The sequence below is a fragment of the Balaenoptera physalus genome, assembly GCF_965194825.1.
Source record: "Balaenoptera physalus genome assembly, chromosome: 19".
NCBI classification, from domain to species: domain Eukaryota; kingdom Metazoa; phylum Chordata; class Mammalia; order Artiodactyla; family Balaenopteridae; genus Balaenoptera; species Balaenoptera physalus.
Window position 1 is genome coordinate 41,404,304 of NC_138900.1, and position 26,121 is coordinate 41,430,424.

The window sequence follows — 26,121 nt, forward strand, 5'->3', positions numbered from 1 at the left end:
AGCACTGGTGGGGGTGTGTTTTGTTTACTTGATAGTGGAAAGCCTTGCAGACACCAATACAATCAAGTGATGAAAGAGCATGATAAATAATGGGAAAGGCTGAGAGCAGCACCACTTGTAGCATCTAATCTGCAGCCTATGAAAGTATATAATCCAAACCATGGAAAATATAGTATTCAGGCCAACTGTCAAAACCTAATAGGACAGAATAAGAACACAGCATCATTTCTGTGGTATTCCTATCAAAGATGTACTACCTGAATCTATTCATGAGAACATACTGTACAAACCCAAATCAGATCATTCTACAAAATCACTGGCCTGTAATCAAAGTGTGAAGGCCATGGGAAGATGAGAAAAGGAGCTGGAGTAGACTGACCTGCAGGAAAAATTTTAAATATGACGACTAAATGAAATGTGTGGTGTTTTTTTTTTTTTTTTTGGGGGGGGGGGGGGGTGGTGCGCCGCACAGCTTTCGGGATCTTAGTTACCTGACCAGGGATCGAACCCAGGCCCCCACAGTACAAGCACAGAGTCCTATCCACCGGACCGCCAGGGAATTCCCTGAAATGCGTGATTCTGATTTAGGTCCTTTTACTCCAAAAAGACAATACTGGGACACTTGGTAAAACTTGAATTAGGTCTAAGGATTAGATGATACTAAGGTATCAGTGTTAACTTCCTGATTTCAATGGTTATACAATGGTCACACAGAAGAACGTCTTTGTAGGAAACACAGACCAAAGGATTCAAGAGACTGGGCCATCAAGATCAGCACCTATGTTCAAATGGTTCAAAAGGAAAATGTTTCCCCTTACATTTTCAACTTCTGTGTAAATAACATTTCAAATTTTTAGAAAATGTTTTTATAAAGAACAGAGGAAGCCATGAGGTCACCACGTAAATTCCTTTAGTTAGGCCAAACATGAAAGTTAAATCAACCTCATGGATTTAAAAAAATTCCCGAATGCCATGCTTATCTGATACAAAGAATATCTATACAACTCAACAACCGTGGGTAATTTTTTTCCCTATAACTTAAGCTCCCAGGAACCAGTGATAGATTAACTGACAAAAACATTCAAATTAAACTGTAAATTACTCAATTTAATCCAAGACGAGTATTTACCTTCATGGGCTGAGCTAAAAATCCTGTGGGCTGACTTAAATCATTTGTAGGCAAGAAGCCAGGCACATTGCGTGCAAACTCTTCATAAACAGCCAGCTGCTTTGGGTCCACACCACCAACCTTGGAAGAAGAAAACTTACTTTAACAGGATTCTCTTCACAATCAAGGGAAACCTTTTTATCAAAATGGAAATTTTGCATGGGAGTAAGCACAGGGGTTCTGAGAAGGGACACAGGAGTCATTACAACATTTAACAGCATGACTGAACATGCATGCATGTGCATGCACACAGTTCAGTGTTTCCTATTTCCCTGAGACCTGTTAGAGTCACCCTTATTTATAAATTAAGAGCTTTTCCACTGGAAAATGACTCAAGTAGGACCATGCTGCCAGTGCAATTCTCCAGTGGAGCTGGTAAAAATGATAAAATTTCTCAACATCGTCTTCTCACCAACAACCAACTAGCAATAAAAACTCAAGTACCAGAAGGGAAGACCAAGTTGGGAAACAAAAACTAAAAGGCACTTCAACAATAGGGGGAGGGGACACATCTAAGCTATTTCTATGTCTTCTCCACAGGTAACCTTTAAGTGAAATGAAATGTTTTCTCAGAAACAGCATTTAAACCCCCTATCCTAGTCCTGGTGAGGAGTTAAGCAACAAGAACAGAAAGAAAACAAAGATGGGGCAGGGAGAGACAGAGCCCCCAATTCTCACTTTCAGCCTGATTTGCTCTGGCATCCGCTCAGCTTGGTATGTTAACACAACAGGATCACAGTACCTGCGCCCTTCTTGCCTAGCATGTTTTCTCAGCTCAAATTCCTGCAAACAAAAAAAGTCACTGAGGTTCTTGTTATGAGGCACTTTCTTAAATGGAAAAACAAAATACTTAAAAGGCAAATGCTAAACACTTACAGTTGCTAATCTCTTGTCCATCTCAGGGCCTGCTTTTTCTACTGCAGTCTTCTGAATAAAACAGCAAGCTAATTCACAATTGTCCTGAGCTAACTGAGCAGCTGCCTGATCCATCATTTCCCTTTGTTGTGGGGATGCAGTCTATTGGGAGGGGGGGAGAGAGAAAAAAATTTAAAGTTTTCTGTGGGTAGACGAAGCAGATAGATGGGATAATAGAAAATGCAGTGCTTAGACAAATTAATTTTAGAAGTTCCAACTCTACTTATGACTCATTAGCTGTGACCATGAAATAGTCTAACAATCATCTTCATCTACAAGATGAAAATACTACTCAACTGAAACATCTTACCAGGTTTCTGTGAAGATGGTGAACACTATGAAAGCAGTAAAGCAGTAAACAAAGGCATTATTACCCACGACATCTGAGACCCCAAATTAATAACTGAGTTACCTGAAGAGTGTATGTGTGTGTCTGTGTGGTGTGTGTGTGCTCGCACAGACATAGAGTCACTTTAAGTTGTTTTGTACTGTCCTACTCCAAAGTACTTTAAATTCTTCATGGTAAACAGAATCAAGACTGTTAACTTAGGCAGTTTTTAAAAAAATCCTTCATTTCTTTAAACCAGTAAATATCTGGAGTATCTACTATCTGCCAAACATTATTAAGGATATAATAGTGAGCAAAAACAGACATGATGCTTCACCTCACAGAATTTACAGTCTAAAGGGGAGGACATCAAACACATATGGTAACTATTATAATAAGTGGAAATGCTCACTGTTACTAGCAAAGGAAAAGAAACATTTTCAGATAAGCAATAATGAGTTTTATACAACAACAAGAAAATAATCGACTTACACGAAGGGCTGAGGCAAAACTGTTTTTCAGGTTGGTGGATATGCTCATGAGTAAAGGTTCCCTGCAAGTAATCATAGCCATTCCAGCTGTCAAGTTTCGCATCATGTGATGAGCTGCTATTCGCATTCGAGATTCCTCAGAATCCAGGGCAAAATCTTTCCTGACTATTTGCTCACAAGTAGTCATGGCAATCTTAATTGATCGATCCACTACAGGATGGACCAGCTCCTGGACCGCCCTTTCAATTGCTTGGCGCACACACTGCTTCAACTGTGGATGGGCCTGAAACAAGGGAATCTAGGGAGGAAAAAACAAGTCAATAGCTTGTTTAAATAAGACAACCCAATTTCTGTCAGTAATCACACCCATGTTTTTGTCATTATTTCAAGGTTAACCATGAACTACCAATTTCTACTTTAAATTAACCAATGAAAAGCTAAGGGAACAACCTGGGCTCCAAAGAAGGCATAGTAGTCAGTATATCTTGTGATACATGATTATAGATAAAATTTAATGGGCAAACTGTTCATTACAAGATGCTTAAAGACACTACCTGCTTAGTCAAAATTTGTGGCTCAAGTACTCCTAAAGAAAGTAACTTCTTGGGACTTCCCTGGTGGTCCAGTGGTTAAAAAATCTGCCTTCCAACGCAGAGGACACGGGTTCGATCCCTGGTTGGGGGACTAAGATACCACATGCCATGCCAAGGGGCAACTAAGCCCGTGTGATGCCAACTACTGATCCCATGCGCTCTGGAACCCGCGTGCCACAACTAGAAAGAAGCCTGTGCATGACAACTAAGACCCAACGCAGCCATAAATAAATATTTAAAAAAAAAGAAAGAAAGAAGAGAAGCTTCTTTAGTAGCATGGGGAAATGCGAAAAGAATCAAGTTTACAGAGAAAAGACTTTTTTTTTAAAATCACATATTCTGTTTTAATAGGTTATGCCATATTTTTTTCCCCAAAATGATTATATTATACCCCCCACCAGCAATGCATAACAGTTTCTATTGTACCAACAGCTGGTATGATCATACTTTCAATTTTTGCCTAGTTGGGGGATTTTAAATTTTATATTGTGGTTTTAATTTGCATTTTCCTGACAGCTAATGAGGTTTAGCATTTTCCATATGCTGGATGACTTTTGATATTTCTTCTTCTACAAAATATATCTTCAGTTTTTCTGTTGGGTTCTTTTCTTGGTTTGCAGGTTTATTTATATGCACTAAATACTAATCCTTTGTGGTTATATCTATTGGGACTATCATTTCTGTTTGTGGCTTGTCTGTTCACTTTCTGCATGGTACTTTTGTTTTTTAAATTAAAAAATTTTACTGAAGTATAGTTGACTTAAAATATTACATTAGTTTCAGGTGTACAGCGTAGTAATCAGTATTTTTATAGATTACACTCCACTAAGTTATTACAAGATAATGGCTATAAGAGAAAAGGCTTTCTACAAAAACTATTATTTTCAAAATAGCAAGCGTTTTATAAAAAATTACCATACACTGAAACCTGCTTCATTGAAAGACTGCTTCCAGGCATTCACTGAATTTTTAAGAAACTTAAAAAAATATTCATGATGAACTTATAAAAATATTCAATTATTGGGAGTATTATAAAAGAGAATCATAATTTCTAGACCTAGTTTTTTCCCCAAAAACCAAGTGCCACATCTACAGAAGCAAAAACAAACAAAAACAGGTTAAAAATGATCTCTTTAAAACCCTTTCAAAGTCCTTTAAAATACAAAACTTCAATGTATTTATGTTACGACTGTTTCAATTTCTAAAAAGTAAAGACCATGAAATCTGATTTTGAACTAAACAACTGTGTTAAGCAGAATAAGAGAATGAGGATAAACAAGCAATCAATCATCACCCTCAATATACAGAGTAGAATACTACCTTTAAGTATAGGAAAAAAGACTGACGGGAAGTTACGTAATAGACCAGACAATCTCACAGAATCAGGCCACAGAAACATAACTGAACGTACTAAGTCCACTTCCAGACCTTGGCCTGGAGACTACACACACACACACACACACACACACACACACACACACACACACACACACACACACACACACACACACACACACACACACACACACACACACACACACACACACACACACACACACACACCCCACCACCACCCCCCCCCCCCCAGCTCAGTTCCAGCTATCTTCCAAGAGATATGGCTTAATGCAAGGCTAAGGTGACATGATAATAAAGAACAAAAACCTAGGGACTTCCCCGGTGGCACAGTGGTTAAGAATCCACCTGCCAATGCAGGGGACATGGGTTCAAGTCCTGGTCCGGGAAGATCCCACATGCCGCGGAGCAACTAAGCCCGTGCGCCACAACTACTGAGCCTGCGCTCTAGAGCCTGCAAGCCATAACTCCTGAGCCTGTGTGCCACAACTACTGAAGCTTGTGCGCCTATAGCCTGTGTTCCACAACAAGAGAAGCCACCGCAATGAGAAGCCCGCGCACAGCAGCAAAGAGTAGCCCCCGCTCGCCGCGACTAGAGAAAGCCTGCACACAGCAACAAAGACCCAACACGGCCAAAAATAAATAAATAATAATGATAAAATAAAATAATAATAAAAAGAGAACAAAAACCTATGGTATACACTAAGCATCTTCTGACTATATAAGGAATACTTAGAGATTGTGATTATATTGGCAGCTTACTTAATTTTCATGGGTTTGGATATGAGGGGCCAATATAAGTGATGTCTAGTCACAACGACTTATTTTTAGAGTAGAAAAAAGATCTCAGCTATACTACACAGCAATTCCTGATCCCTACTCTCTGCCACAAAAGCCTACAACCTAGGAATCCAGAAGGAAGGGGAAGAGGGATGGGAAAGTAACCAGTCTACCTTGTCACAAAGTAGGAATTGAGGAATAGGGTGGTGTTTACTTACTGTTGGGTTTAGAGTAATGTGTGGTGCCAGGCCTGCAAGGGAATAGACATTGATGTCATGGTAGCTGTACTGTGGCTGTGGTGGAACCGTGGCTGTACAGGTGGTACTGGTAGCTGGTGTTGTAGAAGTTGCTAAATGTAGAGAGATAAAATAAGAGCTTATTAATTAAAGGAGCACACTTCTTGACTTTACTATAAAATTAGCAGGGCATCATGTGGTCTTTATCTAATTAAACTAATTGAATGGGGGAAGGGGTGGAACAGGTCACATTCTTCCACCTTGAATTATTATAAGGGAAATTGTTATTTTAATAGAGATTTGAACAAAGCATGTAAAACTGTATTGGTGCACGGTGGCCACAGAAAGCAATTGAGGGGTCACACCACATTAGCAGGCCCAAGCCTTGTTCGATTATTCTATATTATAGATGTCAGTTTTCAACCTAGGCTGTTCCCTCAATTTACCTGGGGATTCTTAAACTGAGAGCTGAGAAAAAGAAGAAAAGCTGGTTCATTCTAACTACAACTCCCAACCATTCTACACTCCTACAGCCCCCGCACTTCCAATCCTCCTGGACCCAGGTCAAATAATCCACTCCCCTAACAGGTCGAGCTGATCTGGCCACCCCCAGATTTGAGGAATAACACAGGTCATCATGCCAATGCAATTCTTTCTCGGAGACCTCAAACAATGTAAAAGATAACCTGGCTTAGTTGGGATATGAGAAACAACTGATTAATAATATTAGTTATGAATACCACATGAACTACCCAGATAGATTCGAATACAGTAAGACAATGCCTAAACATAACTAACTTTTACTTAATAATTTAGAAGGCTCACCAGAAAGTACACAAAGTTTCAGCACCCCATTACACAGAATAATTATAATTTGTTATATGCATGGGAATGTACCATTAAAGAGAACATCTGATAAACAGAGGGCTAATTATCACACTTACTTGTGGTTGTGATTGGAGGGAGCTCTTCTGGCTGCTTGACATCTTTCTTTGGAGCAGAGAGTTGCTCATCTAAGTTCTTTAGGCGATCTTTATCCTTTAGGAGGTTTCCAGGTTTCAGCTCATTGATGTCTAATGCAAGGTTCTTGCAGAGGACCTCAATCTCAAACTTCAAGTTTAACTGCATAATTCCAGTATTCAATTAGAATATTAAAAATGAAAATTTAGCTTCATATTATACAGTATTCTCACCCATTTGTCATAGTGCTTCCCCCCAAATACCCTCTTTTTCCTGTAAATTTTAATAATGTAAAGCCAGAGAATGTTCTTAGGGATAAAGAGCAACAAATTTACCTTTAAGTCATGTTCCTGATGTAGCTCAGCTAATACATTCATAATTGCCATTGTCCAGGGGTTGGGTGGCCTAAAAACCTAAAGAAAACCGTTATGTTAAGCTTGCCCCAAAATTACTCTTTAATTTGTATTATCTAAAAGTTAAGCACTAACACCTATGTGGCCATAATAAAACCCCTAGCCTTCCCATCTATAATATTATATTTCAGAAAAACACCAGAACCCAAAACCACCCATTAAAACCAGTCCTATAATACTACTTGGCCTCTCAATTTGGAAATCCCAAGTTTCCCTGAGGAAAACTAACTGAACTAGCTCTATGTCCATAAGAACTAAGGATATAGCCTCTAAACCTTGTGCTAAAACAAACTAACTCTTACAAATTAGCCATCAATAAAATATTAAAATTTACTCACCACACTACGAATGCTAGATTCTAAGACTTTGGCAACAAAGGGGACTACATAGAGCAACTCTTGCTGTCCTTTAACATAAGCCTCTAGCAGCAAAGATTTTACATCCAAGTCCTAGAATAAAAAACATTTTTAAAAGCTGGTAATATACTAGAAAATCCCTCACAAAACACCCCCAATTATACCTTGCCAAACTCGCCCCTGAAATTGGAATCAATAACTTGACCCTTGCCTTATGAAAAGGAAGGGGTAACAATCATACCTTATTGGCTTTTGTTTATCCTGCTAAACAATGTGAGGCCATGAGCATGCAATCAGGGATTCAAAACATGGGCCAAACTTTTACAGCCCCAAATAAAGTCAAGACTTTTAAACAGAATATGCTGTATGAACATTCTCAAGTTTTACATGAGCTTTTAGTTGAAACTCACAGTGTGTAAGATGGGTTTATTTTTAGCTAGTGTGATCATTCCTAGCCAATGTCCCAAATTCTTCAGCAAAGAACGATCAGAGAAATTGGCTGCAGCTTTATCAGAGGTCAGGAGCACCTGAAATAGTGCAGGATTAAGGAAGGTATGACAATGAGCTTATAAAAAAATATTCTCAACTAAATGTTTAAGAATTCCATTATTCTACATTAAAAACAAGCTGTCAATAGAGAACATGCCCCCAAAGTAGATCTTGTCCATGTATCATTGTGATATTTTGTTGTGTTCAGTGACATTTTTACCTTCAAATGCCTTTCCATTAAAAACAAACAAACAAACAAAAAAGGTAATACAAATATACTGTATAAAGTAACACAAGGTTAAAAGTATCATGTATGGTCCCACAACTGAAAATTTTAGCTAGGTTTGAAGCAGAGACCCAACTGCAAATCTATCTGGAAGAGCTAAATTCAATTCAAATGAAGACTATAGCTATACTTTTTAAGTCCTTCCCAGACAGCAGGCATACTGAGGAACATAACAAGATTGCAGTACATGTTGTGATCTTTAGCATTATCTCTGGAGACAACTAAGATAACTTTCTAGAATACAGTGTAATATTGCTTACACACTTATCACATTTCTAGGAGACCTAATCCATTTCTTCAATTCTTTACTTCTTACTTTCTTAAGGGGGACAGAACCAACACATGAGAGTGCCTTTGGTACACACGAAGAGTGTCTTGGGTACACACATATATCCACTTACTATATGATACCTTTTAATTTATGACTTTAAATTTGTAATTTAAACTTTTGTTTAAAAGAAAGGATCTTGAAATTCTGCTCCAAATTATGTGGAAATTTTCATATATCCCAATCATCCTTACTATCAAATAACAAAGGCTGAATATAGTTATGTTCCTTAACTCCATACAGCAACAGCAGAATGGCACAAAGTCAGCTGTGCAACAGAAAGGAGCCAGGAATTCTTTTGCACTACAGCGTAACCAAGAATAGGGAAAATTCCTATCCACAGGTTTAAATATAGTGCTGGTTCCTAAGCCAATATTCCAAGTTATTCAGCAAAGAATGTTTTCAGCTACATGCTGGTTCACACTGTTTTCCTGAAAAGTTATTCCTCCTAAGAAAAATACTTGGATTTTACAGAACAAGCATTTGGATTTTACAGAACAAGCATTAGCTCATTAGGAAGAGTGTGAACTTAAACTTCTGAGAATGCTAAACAACACCTATTCCACAATAGGTCTAGAGTCTTGAGATATCTTGCATTTAAGACATAAGGGAAAATACTCACTGCAGCACTGTTTCTGTAATAGTGAAAGATATTAACAACCAATATAATGGATTTCTATAAGACTATTAAAAACAGAGGGATTAAAGCTAAGAGTATATAATCAAATAATATGAGGGAGAAAAAAGAACTGAAACATCTACCGTCACTTTAAACTTTAAAATTACAAAATATGTAGTCCCTCAACCCCATCTTACTTACTCCCCACTTGACCAAAAGAGGATAAATTACTAATCTACAACCTGCTATTAACAGACCTGACACCAGAACTATTGTTTTCCTAAAAACATGCACAAAGGGTAAAGATTTCAAAACCATGCATAGAATGATGAAAACAAATTCACAAGAGTGGTTACTTTCAAAGTAAACAGTGCACAGAATGTGTCTGTGAGACTAAATTCTTCAAGAAAATTTAGTTCTATATTTGAAAGAAACCCTAGAGCAACTTTCATAAATACTTTAACATATACACATACAGGAGAAAACAGCAATACCCCTCCCCCTCCAATTACACCTGTACAAACAAGTATTTCCAAACTCAAAACATTAATAAAAAGAAATACAACACTTACTTTGATGTTTCTATAGGTCTCATTCAGAACCATCTTATTAAATTCAGGATTCTTCAGTGTGTCAAGGAAGTTTGAATATAGGCTGTGAAAGTTTGGCTCAATACTGACTCTCTTCATAACCAGGTATTGTGAAACCCAAGGCATAAATTCTTCCTTCACAGTTTCCTTTAGTTCTTCAACCTAGCCAACCATTGTAACATGGGAAGTATACAATTAAAAGATGATAAAATAACAGTTTTGTGTTTTGTTTCTGTGAACAATATTACAGCATGTGGCTCCTTGCAAAATTAGATGCTAAAGTACATGCTAGGGCTTCCCTGGTGGCTCAGTGGTTAAGAATCCGCTTGCCAATGCAGGGGACATGGGTTCGGAGCCCTGGTCGGGGAAGATCCCACATGCCACGGAGCAACTAAGCCCGTGCACCACAACTACTGAGGCCACGGGCCGCAACTACTGAAGCCCACACGCCTAGAGCCCATGCTCCGAAACAAGAGAAGCCACTGCACTGAGAAGCTCGCGCACCGCAAGGAAGAGTAGCCCCCGCTCACCACAACTAGAGAAAGCCTGCGTGCAGCAACGAAGACCCAACACAGACAAAAATAAAGTACCATGCTACATCTCTCCCCAATTTCAGACAGATGCTACCCAAGTACAGTATGTTCAACTCCATCTAAGTATAGAGTCAATCATCTCTTTAACTGGGTGATTAGAACTGAAACATCTACCGTCACTTTAAACTTTAAAATTACAAAATATGTAGTCCCTCAACCCCATCTTACTTACTCTCCATTTGACCAAAAGAGGATAAATTACTAATCTACAAACCTGCTATTAACAGACCTGACACCAGAACTATTGTTTTCCTAAATTTATATCTCCAGGAATTATCTGTAAAGTTTGAAACTTCTCTTCCAAAAGGGATGCTGAGTGCTTCAAAATTCTCCCCCAATCAATTATGGTGGGATTTTCAAAAACAGTACTTGCATTAAAAATTACATCTCAAAACCCACTTGTTCAGGCTAATCTTGTTGACTAAAACGGACATTGTCAAGTATTGTCTTAGCACATAATCTTGTGCATCATTACTTTTCAGAAGCTCTACCTCACTTATTCGGTGCCTAATGGTTTCTGGGAGGACATGAATTGTGATTAGAAATACAAATGAAATTTCCATCATCATGAAATCATTTTCAAGTTTACTTCAAAAAGGCTGTAACTCACTGCAAAACAATGCTGTTTGGGACTTCCCTGGAGGTCCAGTGGTTAAGACACCGTGCTTCCACTGCAGGGGGTGTGGGTTTGATCCCTGGTTGGGTAACTAAGATCCCACATGCCACAAGGTGCGGCCAAAATAGAATAAAATAAAATAAAATAAAATAAAGCCAGTGCTATTTAATGTCTACAAAATCCACAACCAGTAGTTGTATATCCATGTTCCCTTCATTTTCATTCTATTATCTCTACCTTTAAAAGTATTAAAAGGGTGCAGAATGTCATATATAAATCCCCCAACCCATCAAGGAAAAGAGCAGAGAGCATTGGTAGTGATATATAAACTATTATTTCAGACTCACCTTTTGTGTCATATTTGACTGGGAGAGGTTGTTGAAGATAAAAGCAATTTTCTCTTGGATATTTTCTGGGGGCTCTACGATTCTCTCTGTTTGATCTGTGGCCACAAGTAATGTATCTATATTTGTAGTATTAATAGAAGGCTAAAGAAATAAAATACATAAAATAAACAAACTGAAATCCTTCCTAGACAAATCCCAGCGGGGGAAAATGTATACAGATTTCTTTAGTATACAAAATATACATGGTGTGTATGATTGTGTACTGGAAGTGCTGGAAAGAATATGTATTGAACTATTATTAATAGTGGCTGTGTGTGGGAAATCGGGGTGGGAAGGCGGAGGGACAAAGGGAGAAATGCTTTTTTTTTTTTAGTAGGCATGTGTTGTTTATAATAAAATTAAAATACATGTTCACTACTGGATATATTACAACATATCAAATCCAACAAAGAAAAAAGATAGACCTACTTACTGGCACATCTTTCTTAAAGCTGACTCCAGTTGGCCTGGTGACTGTAACTGTTTTAGCAACAGTGGTGGTTGTTGAGGTGGTTACCATAGTGCTAACCTGACCAGCAAGGGGAGCTTTCGCTGGAACCTGGGCCTGGGCCTGGGCTTGAGCCAGTGCAATACTTCCAGGGGTTGTGATAGAGCCCTGCATTTTCACAGGAGGATCTCTAGATTGCTGTCCATACTCGATATACTATGGGGGTAGGGAGAGAGAAACACATTAAAAGAGTTCTTAACAGAAACTGAAATTTTTGAATTACACTTCGCTCACTACTGAGAGAATAGAAATTATTTCAGAGCACTCTTTTGGTTCATCTATCTCCCTTACGTCTCACCCCATTCTGGTCCATATTCCTATATCTATAATATATAGTGGATACCACGAACTCCACTTTTAATGTTTTTAAAGTATTTATAAGAGAACTACTAGTCTAACAAAACAAGTTCCAAAAGAGTAGCCACAAATGCCTGCATATAAATTTCCTTAAATCCCTTAATACATGTAAACTTTAAAGTTTTAAAATTTATATAGTAAACTGATTTCTTTTTTTTAAATTTTATTTATTTTTGGCTGTGTTGGGTCTTTGTTGCTGCGTGCGGGCTTTCTCTAGTTGCCACTAGTGGGGGCTACTCTTCGTTGTGGTGCGTGGGCTTCTCATTGCGGTGGCTTCTCTTGTTGGCGAGCACGAGCTCTAGGCGTGCGGGCTTCAGTAGTTGTGGCATGCGGGCTCAGTAGTTGTGGCGCACGGGCTTAGTTGCTCCACGACATGTGGGATCTTCCCGGACCAGGGCTCGAACCCATGTCCCCTGCATTGGCAGGCGGATTCTTAACCACTGCACCACCAGGGAAGCCCAAACTAATTTCTTTTCTATTGGACGCTGATGAGAGAAAACCATGGCCTAAAAAACACACTGCAATGTGAGTCCTCTCTCAATAAAGCTATTACCACAAAACAGTGTATACCACACCACCTAGCCAACGGGAAGTAAGCATGATACTGGATGTTCTAGGACAAGTTTTTCTTTCTTTTTTTTTCATTTCACAGACCAATAAAATTCCTTCTCACACACAAATCAGAAGACTGACACACCCTTTGTGATACTATTTCCCACAGCTTGTACCTATAACAAAACAAACTATTATCTATATATACAGTAACTTTATTCAAAAAAGGGGACATTTTCAAGGAAGGACAATCTCTGAAGAAAGTACAGTCCTTTAAATTGACTCTAGAAATATAAACAATGACCTCCCTTCTCTTCTCTGGGTATCTTGTTACAGTGCGAACTAGAATCACTGCTTTGTGTGATCACTTTCATACCACCTCCCTTGTTCTCTCTAGTCTTCCAAGGCCCATATTCCCAGCTCTCAATTCCAAAAACACTTGATTGTAGTAAGCCTCTGACCTCCCATCCTAGCTTTTCAAACTCTGCTTTCCTGTCTAGTTTTCAGTGCTATAGTTTTGGCACAGTCCTCCACCCCCTCAAGAGGCATGAATACACTCCTGCCCCCCATGCTATGGTTTCCTAGGCTAAACCATCATAATGACCCTACCCTCCTACAAACAAACCCAGTGGGATGAGGTAGAAAGCGCTGGACTAAATTATAATAGAATTAAAAGTAGGTCAAATTCTGATCTTTCTGATTTCTTAAAAATATGATCTTATAAAGCAGTTCATCTTTTATTTTAAAAAAGTAAAATAAAGTTAATAGAGATTAATCAACTTTCTTTGTTCTCTATAAGCTGACTTTGACCAAAGGTAAGGCAAAAGTGTGAATGTTTAGTAATCACCTAAAATTAATCATTAAAGTAATAGTTTACAAATTTCAAGAATAATCACATAACATGGCTTAAAATGTATATTCTCTAGGTCCATTTCCTCAGGGACTGTCTCCTTTTTAACCTCAAAGGAATCTAAGCAGGTACTTTAAGAAGGCTGTATTTTTAAGAAACAGCTGGTCTGAAAGTTTTATATGAAACAGCTCTGGGAATTCCCTGGCGGTCCAGTGGTTAGGACTCGGCGCTTTCACTGCCGTGGCCCTGGTTCAATCCCTGGTGGGGGAACTAAGATTCTACAAGCCGCGTGGAACAGCACACCCCCCGCCCAAAACCAAACAAACAAAAACCAAACCAAACCACCAACAACAACAAAACAACAAAAAGGAACAGCTCTGATTCACGTTAACATTTAAATCAGAGGGACAACTTTACTTATTTTAATCAGAGTCCCACTCCAAATCCTTTTTAGACTCAGGCAAGGGATTCTTGGTAACAGCGAAAGATGTCTACCTCAATAGCATTATTAGGCTAAAAGAACTAGCAAAAGTCTTTTATTAAATCAAGCAAAACCACTGCTTACAAAAGGTAACCCAAAATCCGTGTTTTTTCATGATTAAGCTGCAAAACAAGCAACAAATAATACGTATACCTGCATCATGCCAATCATTAAGAAATCTTAATGCCATTGCCAGTAAATCCAAATTCAAATTAAAATAGATTAAACCATCCAACTACTTAGGTACTGAAGACACTTACCTCCTGTAAATGATGTGGAAATTGCATAAAGTGACTAATAGAAGCCAAGTGCTGACAATACTGGGGATAGTCCTTCAATCTGCGAACAAAAACATTCATTCTTTACCATTTCATGTAAGAACAGAGGCAGCACGATTTAAAATTTTTCAAAAGCTAGTCTAGGCCATTTCCCCCCTTTCTACCTTTGAAATACCTTATTTGAAGAGAATGCCAAAAGGAAGAACAAAGAAGTAAGGGGGTGGATATTTATGAACTTCACCCCTTTTACATCAAAAAACAGTATCACTGATTGTTTTTTAAAGGTCTTATTCCACTTAATATTAGATTACAATGAGCCACTAAAACTACTGTCTGGAAACGACTCCAAATGTTCATCAACAGGTGAATAGAAAAACAATTTGCTAATGAACCCATACAATGGAATACTACATACACAGCAATAAAAAGAAACAGACTACTGAAACATGCAGTAACATGGATAAATCTCGAAAGCATCGTGCTTTGTGCAAGTCAGACTCATACACATTGTGTATGATTCCATTTAAATAATACTCTGGAAAAACTAGACAAATCAGATCAGTGACTGCCAGGGGTTAGACGTGAGGGAAAGTTAACTACAAAGGGGGAATAAGAAAACTTCTTGGGGGTGACGAAAATATTCCGTATCTTGACTGTGGTGTTGGTGGCAGTGGTTATACAACTGTTAGAATTTGTCAAACTTCAAAGACCTGTTCACCTAAAATACTGACTTTTACGTATATAAAGTATACCTCAATAAACAAACCAAAAAAATTGCCATTTCATTTTATACTTTTCCTACCACATATTTGTCAATTGTAACGAATTTAATTGTCTTCACTTCTTCCTCTTTTACTTGTCATTAAGATTAGTTAATATACATATAATGATAAGGCATGGCAAGAATTAGTTGAAAAGTAAGCTACTGTTTCTCCTTATATTAAAAAAGAGAAGCTTCACAGGAAACCTATCCACTCACCTATTTTTAAATCTATCTAGTGCAGCAATCCCAAAATAATACATTTTGGATCCAAAAGGCTTGCGTAAGGCTTCAAGAACATATCGTAGGGCCAAACCTAGTGCCATGTAAGTGACCAGTCCTTTTTCAATTATCCCACCGAACAGGCAGGCTGTTATATGTAACTCTTTATCAGGGTACTGGGGGAAGAACCGATATTCTTCAAACAAGTTCCTTAGCATACAGTTAAATACTTCTCGTTCTCTCTTTATGGTAGAATCTTTAAACCTCTGTAGCATTTCTAATACCTGGAGAAAGCAAGACAAAAATAATATACACATAAAGGAAACCATTATTAAGAGCATTCCTCAAATATTCTTTATTGTCAAGCAGAATATTTAACAATAAACTGAGCTTGAGACAAATATTAAGGTTTCCAAAGATGCACAGACATATCAAAACACTTTGTGGGGCTTCCCTGGTGGCGCAGTGGTTGAGAATCTGCCTGCCAATGCAGGGGACACGGGTTCGAGCCCTGGTCTCGGAAGATCCCACATGCCGCGGAGCAACTGGGCCTGTGAGCCACGATTACTGAGCCTGCACGTCTGGAGCCTGTGCTCCGCAACAAGAGAAGCCGCGATAGTGAGAGGCCCGCGCACTGCGATGAAGAGTGGCCCCCGCTTGCCACAACTAGAGAAAGCCCTCGCACAGAAACGAAGACCCAACACAGCCATAAATTAATTAATTAATTAATTAAAAAAAAAAAAAAAAAACACTTTGTGTTGGGATTTCACTTTGAAAAGGGCATTTATTTAAGATTTACCTAAACCATAAAGAATTAGATCGTCCTAGACACTCACCTCATCAACAGACATGGTTGGATGTGGTGGGTGATTATATATTCTCTGGAAATAGCTGTTTGCTTCATCATCTATCTCTTTACTAAAGTGCTGATTTGCCTCTGGCCACACCTGAGACAAGTCCGCTGTTAGAAACAGAAAAGCAACCAGTGGGCATTTAGGCTCTTCCTTCACTCCCCCACATAAAGCAGAGCCAGAGAGACCAATATAGTTTGAATTTTAAGGAAAAAAATAAAGTGAAGTGTTTTAAGTGGTCAAGTTTCAATATTCAAGTGCTCTAGGGACACAAAAGATTCTCACAAAACTGCCTTACAACCATAGTCCTACCCTAGTACTTTCTTCATAAGGATTTATCACACCATGAAAGTTCACTAGGTTCAAATTCATAATGCACTTACCCTCAATACAACCTCACTCGAGGTTAACAAATCTTTACTACTTTATTTTTAAAAAAATCACCTTTTACATGTACGAATTCTCAATGCATGTGCATGACACTTGATATAAACACAACGCATGCTACAAAACATAACATTCAGACAAGTCTTTCACACTAACATTTTCAAGTCACTTGGTATACTTTCAAACCTTGTATGATGAATATTTAGTCCCAATGACAAGGATATTTATAAGTCAATGATACCTATGCATCTACAAAGAGGACGTCTCTGATTTTGAAATAACATACTAAAGGAGATTAAAACTTAAAAAATTGGTTTCTGTAGCATCATATATATGGCAATAATTATGTGTACTATAAGGCTACATATATCATAAAGCTATTATATTAAAATAAACATTAAAGTAAATAAAATATAGTTATTTACTTTATAAACTGCCAAGCTGAAACAGAAATCTGAAATTCTCCTGGCTGCTCCTGATTTGTTTAAAAACAAACAACAAAAAACACTAAAAAATCTTTAGGATAAGTATAAGACTTACACACATAGACTTAAACTGCTGAAAGTCTTTTCTCTTTACTTCTTACTTTTAGGATGACACCTCGAAGGATGCTACCTCTTACTAACTGTCACCTTGTTCTGGCAATCCAGGGTCAAAGGTGGAATGATACCTCAAATTTTTGTTTTAATCATTTAAATGTACGAATTTACTCCCACTGATCTAGGAGGCATATCAACGGCCCTACTAACAATATATTAAGATAAGTCAATGTCTTTGTCCATATAACTCTAGGGAGAACAAATTGGACACGCAAGTTTTATATGCATCAGTCACACTTCACAATCACAGACAACACTACCACTTACAAGGTTTCATCTTACTCTGCTGGAATGTAGGCTGGTTCAGTCCAGAGGTGCCCAGTTTCCTCTGCACAAAAGGATCGTTATTCACTGCAGGGAGTCCAAGAGCCCCAGTTCCTATACCAGTCAGGCTGCCTGTGCCAAGACCACCTACTAGAAAGAACGAAGGCAGCCAGAAGTCTTATCGTTACTCATATTCTTGACTTTATTCACATCAAAGATATGTTTTTAATTAAAAACTTACATTAATTAAAAAATTAGGGTCTTTTGTTAACAGAGTGGTGGTAACTAGGTTACAGAGTTATTACAACATTTCACTCCTTAGGTTTTAGTACTCTAAACTTATACTCTGGCAATAAAAGGTTCAGATAGCTTAGGAGAAACATGTGGTTACTAGGGGGGGAAAAATGTAACCTTTACTTCAACATTAAGTTAAAAGCCAAAATATGTGAAAAAGTTTTAGGGATTTACTATCATTTTCAAGGTAGGTGCAAAAATGCAGAACATATACCTGAATCTGATGTGTGAAATATTCTACCTTTATTATACCAACCTTGAGTAATTCATAAAGCTATGAGTTTTGATCTAAGCCTAAGTTCTTCAGAATGTGGTTAACACACTTTTAATATTTATACTATCATCTGGTAATAGAATCCTTACTGAATAATTCAACTAACTTTACAAGTACAAATATCCTCATTGCAATTTGACTAAATTAATGTAATGTTTTTCTCTTCCCAACTCTGGATATGAAAGCAATTTTTCACGATTTAGTTCAAGCAGCTTTCCTTTATCATAGTGACTCCAAAACACCTTATATACACTAAGGCACGATGAGGCTTACAAATAATCTGCACCCCTACCCACCAACCCCCTTACCTGGGAGCTGTGATGAAAGTCCTCCAATACCACTGAATGCAGTTGTCTGATTTGGGGTTGAAAGGGGTGGAAATGCTTTTGCTGGTGACTGTGGGGTACTGAATGCAGAACCCAAATTTGGAGGAAAGCCCTGCATACTCTGGGTGTGAGGGGCAGCTGAACCACCTATACTAAGAGATGCCATTCCAGCAAGAGGATCAATCTAAAGAAAAACATTATAAAAACGTATTAAACATACTTCAAGAAAAGGCAGACAAACGACACAGGTAAAGCAATCTTTAGCAACAGCTCTTCAAATGCTTTATATAAAGTAAACTGCAAAACCACACACAATCTTGATGATGCTTAAATCCCCAAATCAAGAGTACCAGTCATTTTCTTATTATATCATAGATGGATTAGGTTTAAAGAGTTAGCCCCTGCCAAAGAACCAGAGCCACAATATGAGGGCTATAAAACTTCAAGAATAACATTTCAGATGAATTTCTCTGAAGCTGTACTACTAAACAGCAGTCCTTAAAATTTCCAGTAAGCCCCTTTAAAACAAACAAATCTCTCAATGCAAGTTATTTAACTTTCAACACAATAAAAGCATTAGAAATTAGAAATCTAGTCAAAACAAATATATCTAGTCAAAATTTAAGAATCTTGGGGTTGGAGGAGATCAGCTCTGATTTAAAAAATAAAAAAAATCAAAACAAAAAAAACCCCAAAACAAAAACAGAAACAAAAAACAAGGTATACTATTCACCAAAAGATTTTATAAACTATCTAATAACTGCACTTCTAAGCTTCTTAGTTTGTGGCATTATTTCAGACCTTTGTGACTACAGAAAATAATACACAAAATGCCTTTTATAAAGTGGTCACTGAAGAATCACTAAATGCTCTTTCTTTTCTTAAAATAAACCCCAATCTGCCATTCAATGCAGCTGAAAATAGAAGCGGAATATGTTGCTCCCAGAGAGAAGGGGGTGGTTGGTGTCAGGGAGTAACTTAAATGTACCTTGTTTTTAAAAGAGCAGTTCAGTTGAGAGCTGAAGAGCCCCAGTTATAACAAGTCCTTATGCTCTAGCACTGTTGCTTGGCCCGTGAAGCTACAAACAAGACACATCAGGTTCAAAGGCAGTGCTTATTTCTCAAGTCTAAGTTATTCTTATTTTAAAAAGAAGCCCTAAATAAGTTGTTTTGTATCTTTCCTCTCATAGTCATGTTCTTTTGACTTAATGATTAAAATCTGTTCTCAACCACAATGCCTATTTACGGATCTCCTTTAAGTGGATACTAGACATGCAGTTATCTAAAATGTAATAAATTCAGACAAAAATTTCCTTTGAGTAGATTATTAATGATGATGTAGACGTTTATTCTATTCCAAGTCTATGAACAAATGGAGATGTACCAAGTGTAATGTTCATTTACCTGAACAGGAGAAATGGCATCTAAGCTGCTAGCACTAGGAGGGCGTCCTTTTGGCATAACTCCAGGTGGTGGCTGTCTGGCCTTGTTCATAACATTACTGCAGTTGGCAACCATGGTGAGGATGGTTTCTGATAATTCCTGAGAAACACTCCTTAAGAGAAATGGAAAGTGAAAAACGTCACTTATTATTCCTTAGAACACCTAAATAAACAAATCTGGGTTTCTAATAAAGAAAACTGGCTGGAACCTATGGCCAAATTTCCACCATATCCCATGTTTTTGCACCTGTCATTAATCACCAGGATTTTCTGAGCACTGGCTTTCTCTTGAAAATATTTTTTACACCTCTGAAATTAAGCCTTGTGTATAGTGTTGCCTATGTATTTTGAAATACTACTCTGTAAGAAACATTCCATATCCTCAACTACTTCATCAAAAATTATGCCCAAATCTGCACATATCAAAGTAAACAGGTAAGCAATTTTTAGACTAGGTTCTCATAGTCAAAAATAAGACTTTTATTTAAGTATAGATAAAAATGCCATACACATAGTCAGTAACTATATTTGGCAAGCACATACAGAATTGACTGACTTCTAAAATGTCAAATAGGATGCACGGGTTCGATCCTTGGTCGGAGAACTAAGATCCCTCATGCTGTGCGGTGTGGCCAACAAAAACAGCACTACATCAAAATCTACAATTTTTTAATTTTTGCCAACATGAAAAAAATGAGTGGTTCAAATATGGACTAGAGGGAGGGGGCAATGTAGGGGCAGGGGATCAAGAAGTACAAACTATTATGTATAAAATAAGCTACAAGGTTATATTGCATAATACAAGAAATACTGTCAGTATTTTATAATAACCATAAATGAAGTATAACCTTAAAAAATTGTGAATTAGTACACCTGTGACATATAATATTGTAAATCAAGGATATTCAATAAAAATAAAAAATATGGACTACAAATGACAATGAACAATGAGTTATTTTTTCATCCACTGAAGCAAGGGAGAAAAATATTACAGATCATGGAAAAGAAAAGAGAGATGTCAACTCCTAAAGGTGTGGGTCTACTTATTTAACTTAGTAGTAAGTAGTAAAACCATTAATTTCCAAAAGGTATTTCAAATAGAAGAACATGAGTAGCTGTCTCTAGCCTCTATGTATCTGGGTTAAAAATACCCACCTCCCCTGCAATTAAAACTTCATGTTAAAAAAACTTCATGGAGGGGCTTCCCTGGTGGCGCAGTGGTTGAGAGTCTGCCTGCCAGTGCAGGGGACACGGGCTCGAGCCCTGGTCTGGGAGGATCCCGCATGCCGCGGAGCGGCTGGGCCCGTGGGCCACGGCTGCTGAGCCTGCGCGTCTGGAGCCTGTGCTCCGCAACGGGAGAGGCCGCGATAGTGAGAGGCCCGTGCACCGCGATGAAGAGTGGCCCCCGCTTGCCGGAACTGGAGAGAGCCCTCGCACAGAGGCAAAGACCCAACACAGCCAGAAATGAATAAATAAATAAATAAATTTATTAAAAAAAAAAAAAAAAACCTCATGGAGATAGCATATTTCATCTTTCAGATTAGCTACAAGGCAGTGGGGAAATAGACCAACTGCTTCTGGTTATACTAAAAGGAGAACTTGCTATGGAGAAAAATTTTGCACCTAACAAAATTACACATGCATTTCCCTTTAACCTAACAATTCCACTTCTGGTGGCCCCCAATATACACTGGCAAAGATGATGGATGCAAAATGCTATTCGTTGCAACATTATTTGTGACACAGAGTGGAATAAACAGAATATCTACCAATGGGTACTGATTTTACTAAGGCACAAAACATCTATTCAGTGGAGTACTACAGAGTAATTGCTAGGAATAAGGAAACTATAATTTTATGGCATGGACTCTGGGATATACGATCAAATGAAAGAAGTATAGTGCAATAAGTATATAATATACTACCTTTTCTACCGGAAAGAGGAAAATATATACTTTCCTAACACAGAGATAACCCACAAAACAAACAAAAATGGTTAACTACAAGCGAAGAAAAGAACAAGGTGGGGGTAACAGTTCAAGGAAAATTTCACTGAATATACTGTTTTAGAATTTTTAAGTATGGAACCGTATCTATGAAAACAAACCAAAAAAACCCTTTAAATTAAAAAAGAAACCATTCCAAAGACACCTATGCCATGTTAATGGCTACTAGTAATAGATAGTAATTATCATATTGTATTAAATACAAAATGCCTTCAATTGTAAGCCACACCATTATTTTACACATTACACAAAAAGAAAATAACTGGGTTAATTCTAACTGTAAGAGGTCACCAATGAGATGCATCATCATTTCAGAGATGTTAAAATATTAAAAACTGGGTGTCCTAGGATTGATAAAATATGGTTAATTTAAATATTATTCTTACTATTTCAGAAGAACTTGTCATAACTGACAATTCCAAACTTAAAAGACGCTACACTACTACAAGGAACTCCCATAAATGCTTCACTCACCAATTAGTTACATTTTGCCCTATTTATTTAACCATTCTTTCTATACTACTCTCCCAAACATTTTTAGGTTAGATACATCATGTATCTTTTATCCCTAAATAGTTTACTACCTGTTTTCTAAGAACAAGGACATTTTCTTACATAACCTTGTAAAATAATGATCCGGAAGTTTAACACAAGTTTAACAAGGACAGGCCAAGGTTCAAATTACATCAGTTGTTCCCATAATGTCCTCAATGCTATTTTCCCCTTGGATCAGAATCCGATCCATTGCATTGAGCTGTCACGTCTCTTTAGCTTATTTTTTTTTTAACAGAAACCATTTTATTTTATTTATTTATTTTTGGCTGCGTAGGGTTTTAGTTGCTGCACGCAGGATCTTTCGCTGTGGTGCACAGCCTCCAGAGCACGTCGGCTCTGGAGTTGTGGTGCATGGGATCCACAGCACGTGGGCTCTGTAGTTGCCCTCCGGCACTGTGGGATCTTAGTTCCCCGACCAGGGATCAAACCCACATCCCCTGCATTGGAAGGGAAGTCCCTCTTTAACTGGAAGAATTCATCAACTTTTACTTCTCTTTCTTAAACTTGATTTGAAAACCAAGTCAGTTTTTTAATACAATGTCCCTTGATTTGTGTTTGTCTGCTACTTTGTACTTCAGATGCACTGATGGCAGGACTACCATGTAACTTACACAACATTCTTCTCAATGCATTTTATCATGAGGCACATCGTGTAGAAACGAGCTGGTGATCTCCTGACCAATAACTTAATGTGGTATATGCCAGATTTCTCTACCGTAAAGTTACTACCTTTCCTCTTTGTGATTATTAAGTGATTTGTGGGGAAATACCATGAAATTATGTAATTATCCTTTTCCTCAAATATTCACTCATTACTTTTAGCATCCACTTAAGTTTTAACTCCAATGCAATTACTTCTATATTTATTACTGGAAGAACTTTCCTTCTTTGGCATTTATTTACTCTTAACGGTATAGACTCTGAATACTTTACATGCATTATTTCATTACTTCAAGACGGGAATTTCTAATAAATCAACAAAAGAAATTGAAACTGGGAGTTAGGTAAACTATCTCCCTATACATAAATCCAATATATTTTTTCCAATTTTAATATGCACTTAAATTTCCAAGAGAATATTCAATTCCAGATGGATTAAAATGTATAAATGCGAGGGGCCAAACTTTAAAACTTAAAATTTTAGAACACTTAGAACTTATATAACAGGGTTTCTCAACTGTTGCACTATTAGCACTCTGGACTGTATAATTCTTCATTGTGGGAGGCTCTCCCATGTCTTGTAAGATATTTAACAGCATCCCTGGGCTTTACTCACTATATACCAGTAGCACACTTTTCTCCAATTATGAAAATCAAAAACAATGTCAAATGACTTCAAGGAAGCAAAATCATCCCTGGTTGAGAACCACTGGTTTAGAGATATACATGGGGAAATATTTTTTAAAGCAAGGATTAGGGCAAAATAAAATTCAAGCTCTATGTGGGAGAGTTAAGGAAACATCATTGGAAGACAAAGGTAACTTCAGAAGTACTGGTCATGTTGTCATTTAAGTTGCAAGAAGAATCACAGGTATTCATTTTATTATGCTTCAGAACTTACAAAAAAAAATACACAGGACAGGACATAAATGAGGATGGTGGAGTAAAAGACCTCCAAATATTCTCTCCTCCATAAAAGCAACTAGCAAAAAAAAAAATTGTAGAAATCAACTTTTTCAGAACTCTAGAAATTAACCAAAAGGCTTTACAACACTCAAGGGAGGGAACTGCCTGGCAGTCCAGTGGTTAGGACTTGCAGCTTTCACTGACGGGGCCCAGGTTCAATCCCTGGTCAGGGAAGTAAGATTCCACAAGTCGCACAGATGTGGCCAAAAAGAAAACCAAAAAAAACAAAAAAGGGAATTTTTACTCCGGAAAGATGATTAGATCTTTGTAACAACAGCAAGCTTTACGGCATCCTAATTTGCCCTCCTCCTATGCTCCCCTCAGGACTGAAAACACACAATCACAGTGAAAACCAGCAGCCTGAGAGCCACCAGATGAGAGGGCTCAGAACTGGGCTGAAACATCTTCAAAGCTTCATTCTCGGAGAAATGTCATTATTTCACCTCTCTGAGGATTCCCTGTGAGACCACAATGGCCAGGTTGTCTTTATTGGACCTAAGAATTGACCCAGGGCAAACAGCCTTTTCCCCATGCAGTATTTGCAGAAAACATTTTAAAGGTAATTGTTTTAACTTCCTGGCTACCTGAGGTAGAAGGTAACAGTTTGGGCAAACAACAGGCTAACCAAAAAGTTTAAAAGGGAAACTTAGGAAATGAGATTCCCATGGGTGGAGCTTTGAAAACCCCCCACATTTTACCAGGAATCAAGAAGGCCTGAGGTATGTGTAGAGCTGTGCTAACATCTAAGGCTGTGCCATTCCCGTGAAATACCTGAGAAGGTGCAAGTTCTCACCTCAAGCCAACCTTCAGGCTCTGCCTAAGAAGCAAGTGAATACTAAAGTGGAGTTATCAAGAGACTGGCTTAGTGCTAAAGATGTGCCTAAACATGCACACAGAATCACAGGGTAAAGGATAGCTTATTGATTCCAGAGTTTAAGAAAACCTCCAATCTTAGCTGAACACAAGGCTTACCCAAACAGAGATTTCAGTGACCAAAGATGACAAAGAATACAGACATTACTGAATTCGTTCAGAAAAGAGCAATAACAAAACAAAAAATGCTTGTGTGGGGGTAAAATCTGATTTCAAGAATTGCCACATTACTTAAACTTTCCAGTTTTCAACCACAAATTATAAGACATGCAACACACGCACACACGCGTACGCGCACACACACACACAAAGAAGGCATGGCCTGTGCATAGGGAAAAAAATGCTATCAAGAGAAACTGTCCCTCAGGAAGAACAGATGTTGGACTTAACCAGACAAAGACTTTAAATCAGCTATTTTAACTATATTCAAAGGGAAAAAAAGTCAAAAGAACTACAGAGCCATTTCTCCACCTGTCTGGAAGGACATCGCTGTTGAGCTGTCAAGGAGAAAAACTACCATGGCTTCCAGTTCTTTGACAAAACCTCAGACACGTGGCCTTCTGGCCACGCGTCCGTGATTTCATATTGCTGGAGCATTCATTATCTCCTTGGGAATTGCAGCTTTCTATAAGTTTGCTGTGGCTGAACCGAGAAAGAAGGCCTATGCACACTTCTACAGAAATTATGGTTCCATAAAAGATTTTGAGGAGATGAGGAAGGCTGGTATCTTTCAGAGTGTGAAGTGATTTTGGAATATAAAGAATTTCTTTGGGTTGAGTTCCATGGAAGTTTGTCACTTACCTGTGTTCCTGAACTATGAAACTATGAACTACTAATATCTGGGCTAAGGAATAGCTTCTCTTGATAAATAAACAATTAACAACAACAACAACAAAAGAACTACAGGAAGTTTGAAAAAGATCTCATAAAACAGAGTGTATCAATACAAATTTAAAAAGAAAAAAGTAAAATAACTGAAATGAGAACTTCACTACGGGTTCCCAACCGCAGATTCAAGCAGGTAAAAAGCATCCAAGAACTTGAAGATAGTCCAATAAAGATTGAAAAACTGAAAGGGAAAAAAAATAAACACAGACTGAGACATGCACAACACTA

The 26,121-nt window shown here is 37.8% G+C and overlaps 1 protein-coding gene across 12 annotated transcripts in view; it reads right to left on the minus strand.

Annotated features, from left to right (window-relative positions):
- The window catches only part of CNOT1 (CCR4-NOT transcription complex subunit 1), a 103,573-nt gene that overhangs the window by 17,565 nt on the left and 59,887 nt on the right, over positions 1 to 26,121 (minus strand). For 6 of the 12 annotated variants that reach the window (XM_082439467.1, XM_082439477.1, XM_082439471.1 and 3 more), the window contains 18 exons: positions 19,908 to 20,058; positions 18,486 to 18,687; positions 17,613 to 17,759; positions 16,345 to 16,469; positions 15,506 to 15,792; positions 14,509 to 14,587; positions 11,934 to 12,164; positions 11,462 to 11,602; positions 9,888 to 10,067; positions 8,004 to 8,120; positions 7,576 to 7,686; positions 7,160 to 7,237; positions 6,809 to 6,986; positions 5,847 to 5,977; positions 2,904 to 3,200; positions 2,045 to 2,185; positions 1,847 to 1,951; positions 1,130 to 1,249 (listed from right to left, as the gene is read on the minus strand). In XM_082439467.1, the coding sequence (XP_082295593.1) occupies positions 1,130 to 1,249; positions 1,847 to 1,951; positions 2,045 to 2,185; positions 2,904 to 3,200; positions 5,847 to 5,977; positions 6,809 to 6,986; positions 7,160 to 7,237; positions 7,576 to 7,686; positions 8,004 to 8,120; positions 9,888 to 10,067; positions 11,462 to 11,602; positions 11,934 to 12,164; positions 14,509 to 14,587; positions 15,506 to 15,792; positions 16,345 to 16,469; positions 17,613 to 17,759; positions 18,486 to 18,687; positions 19,908 to 20,058 (2,821 nt within the window). Of the gene's footprint in view, positions 1 to 1,129; positions 1,250 to 1,846; positions 1,971 to 2,044; positions 2,186 to 2,903; positions 3,201 to 5,846; positions 5,978 to 6,808; positions 6,987 to 7,159; positions 7,238 to 7,575; positions 7,687 to 8,003; positions 8,121 to 9,887; positions 10,068 to 11,461; positions 11,603 to 11,933; positions 12,165 to 14,508; positions 14,588 to 15,505; positions 15,793 to 16,344; positions 16,470 to 17,612; positions 17,760 to 18,485; positions 18,688 to 19,907; positions 20,059 to 26,121 lie in introns of those variants that run through there. The other 6 variants (XM_082439478.1, XM_082439475.1, XM_082439476.1 and 3 more) reach the window with 5 other exon arrangements.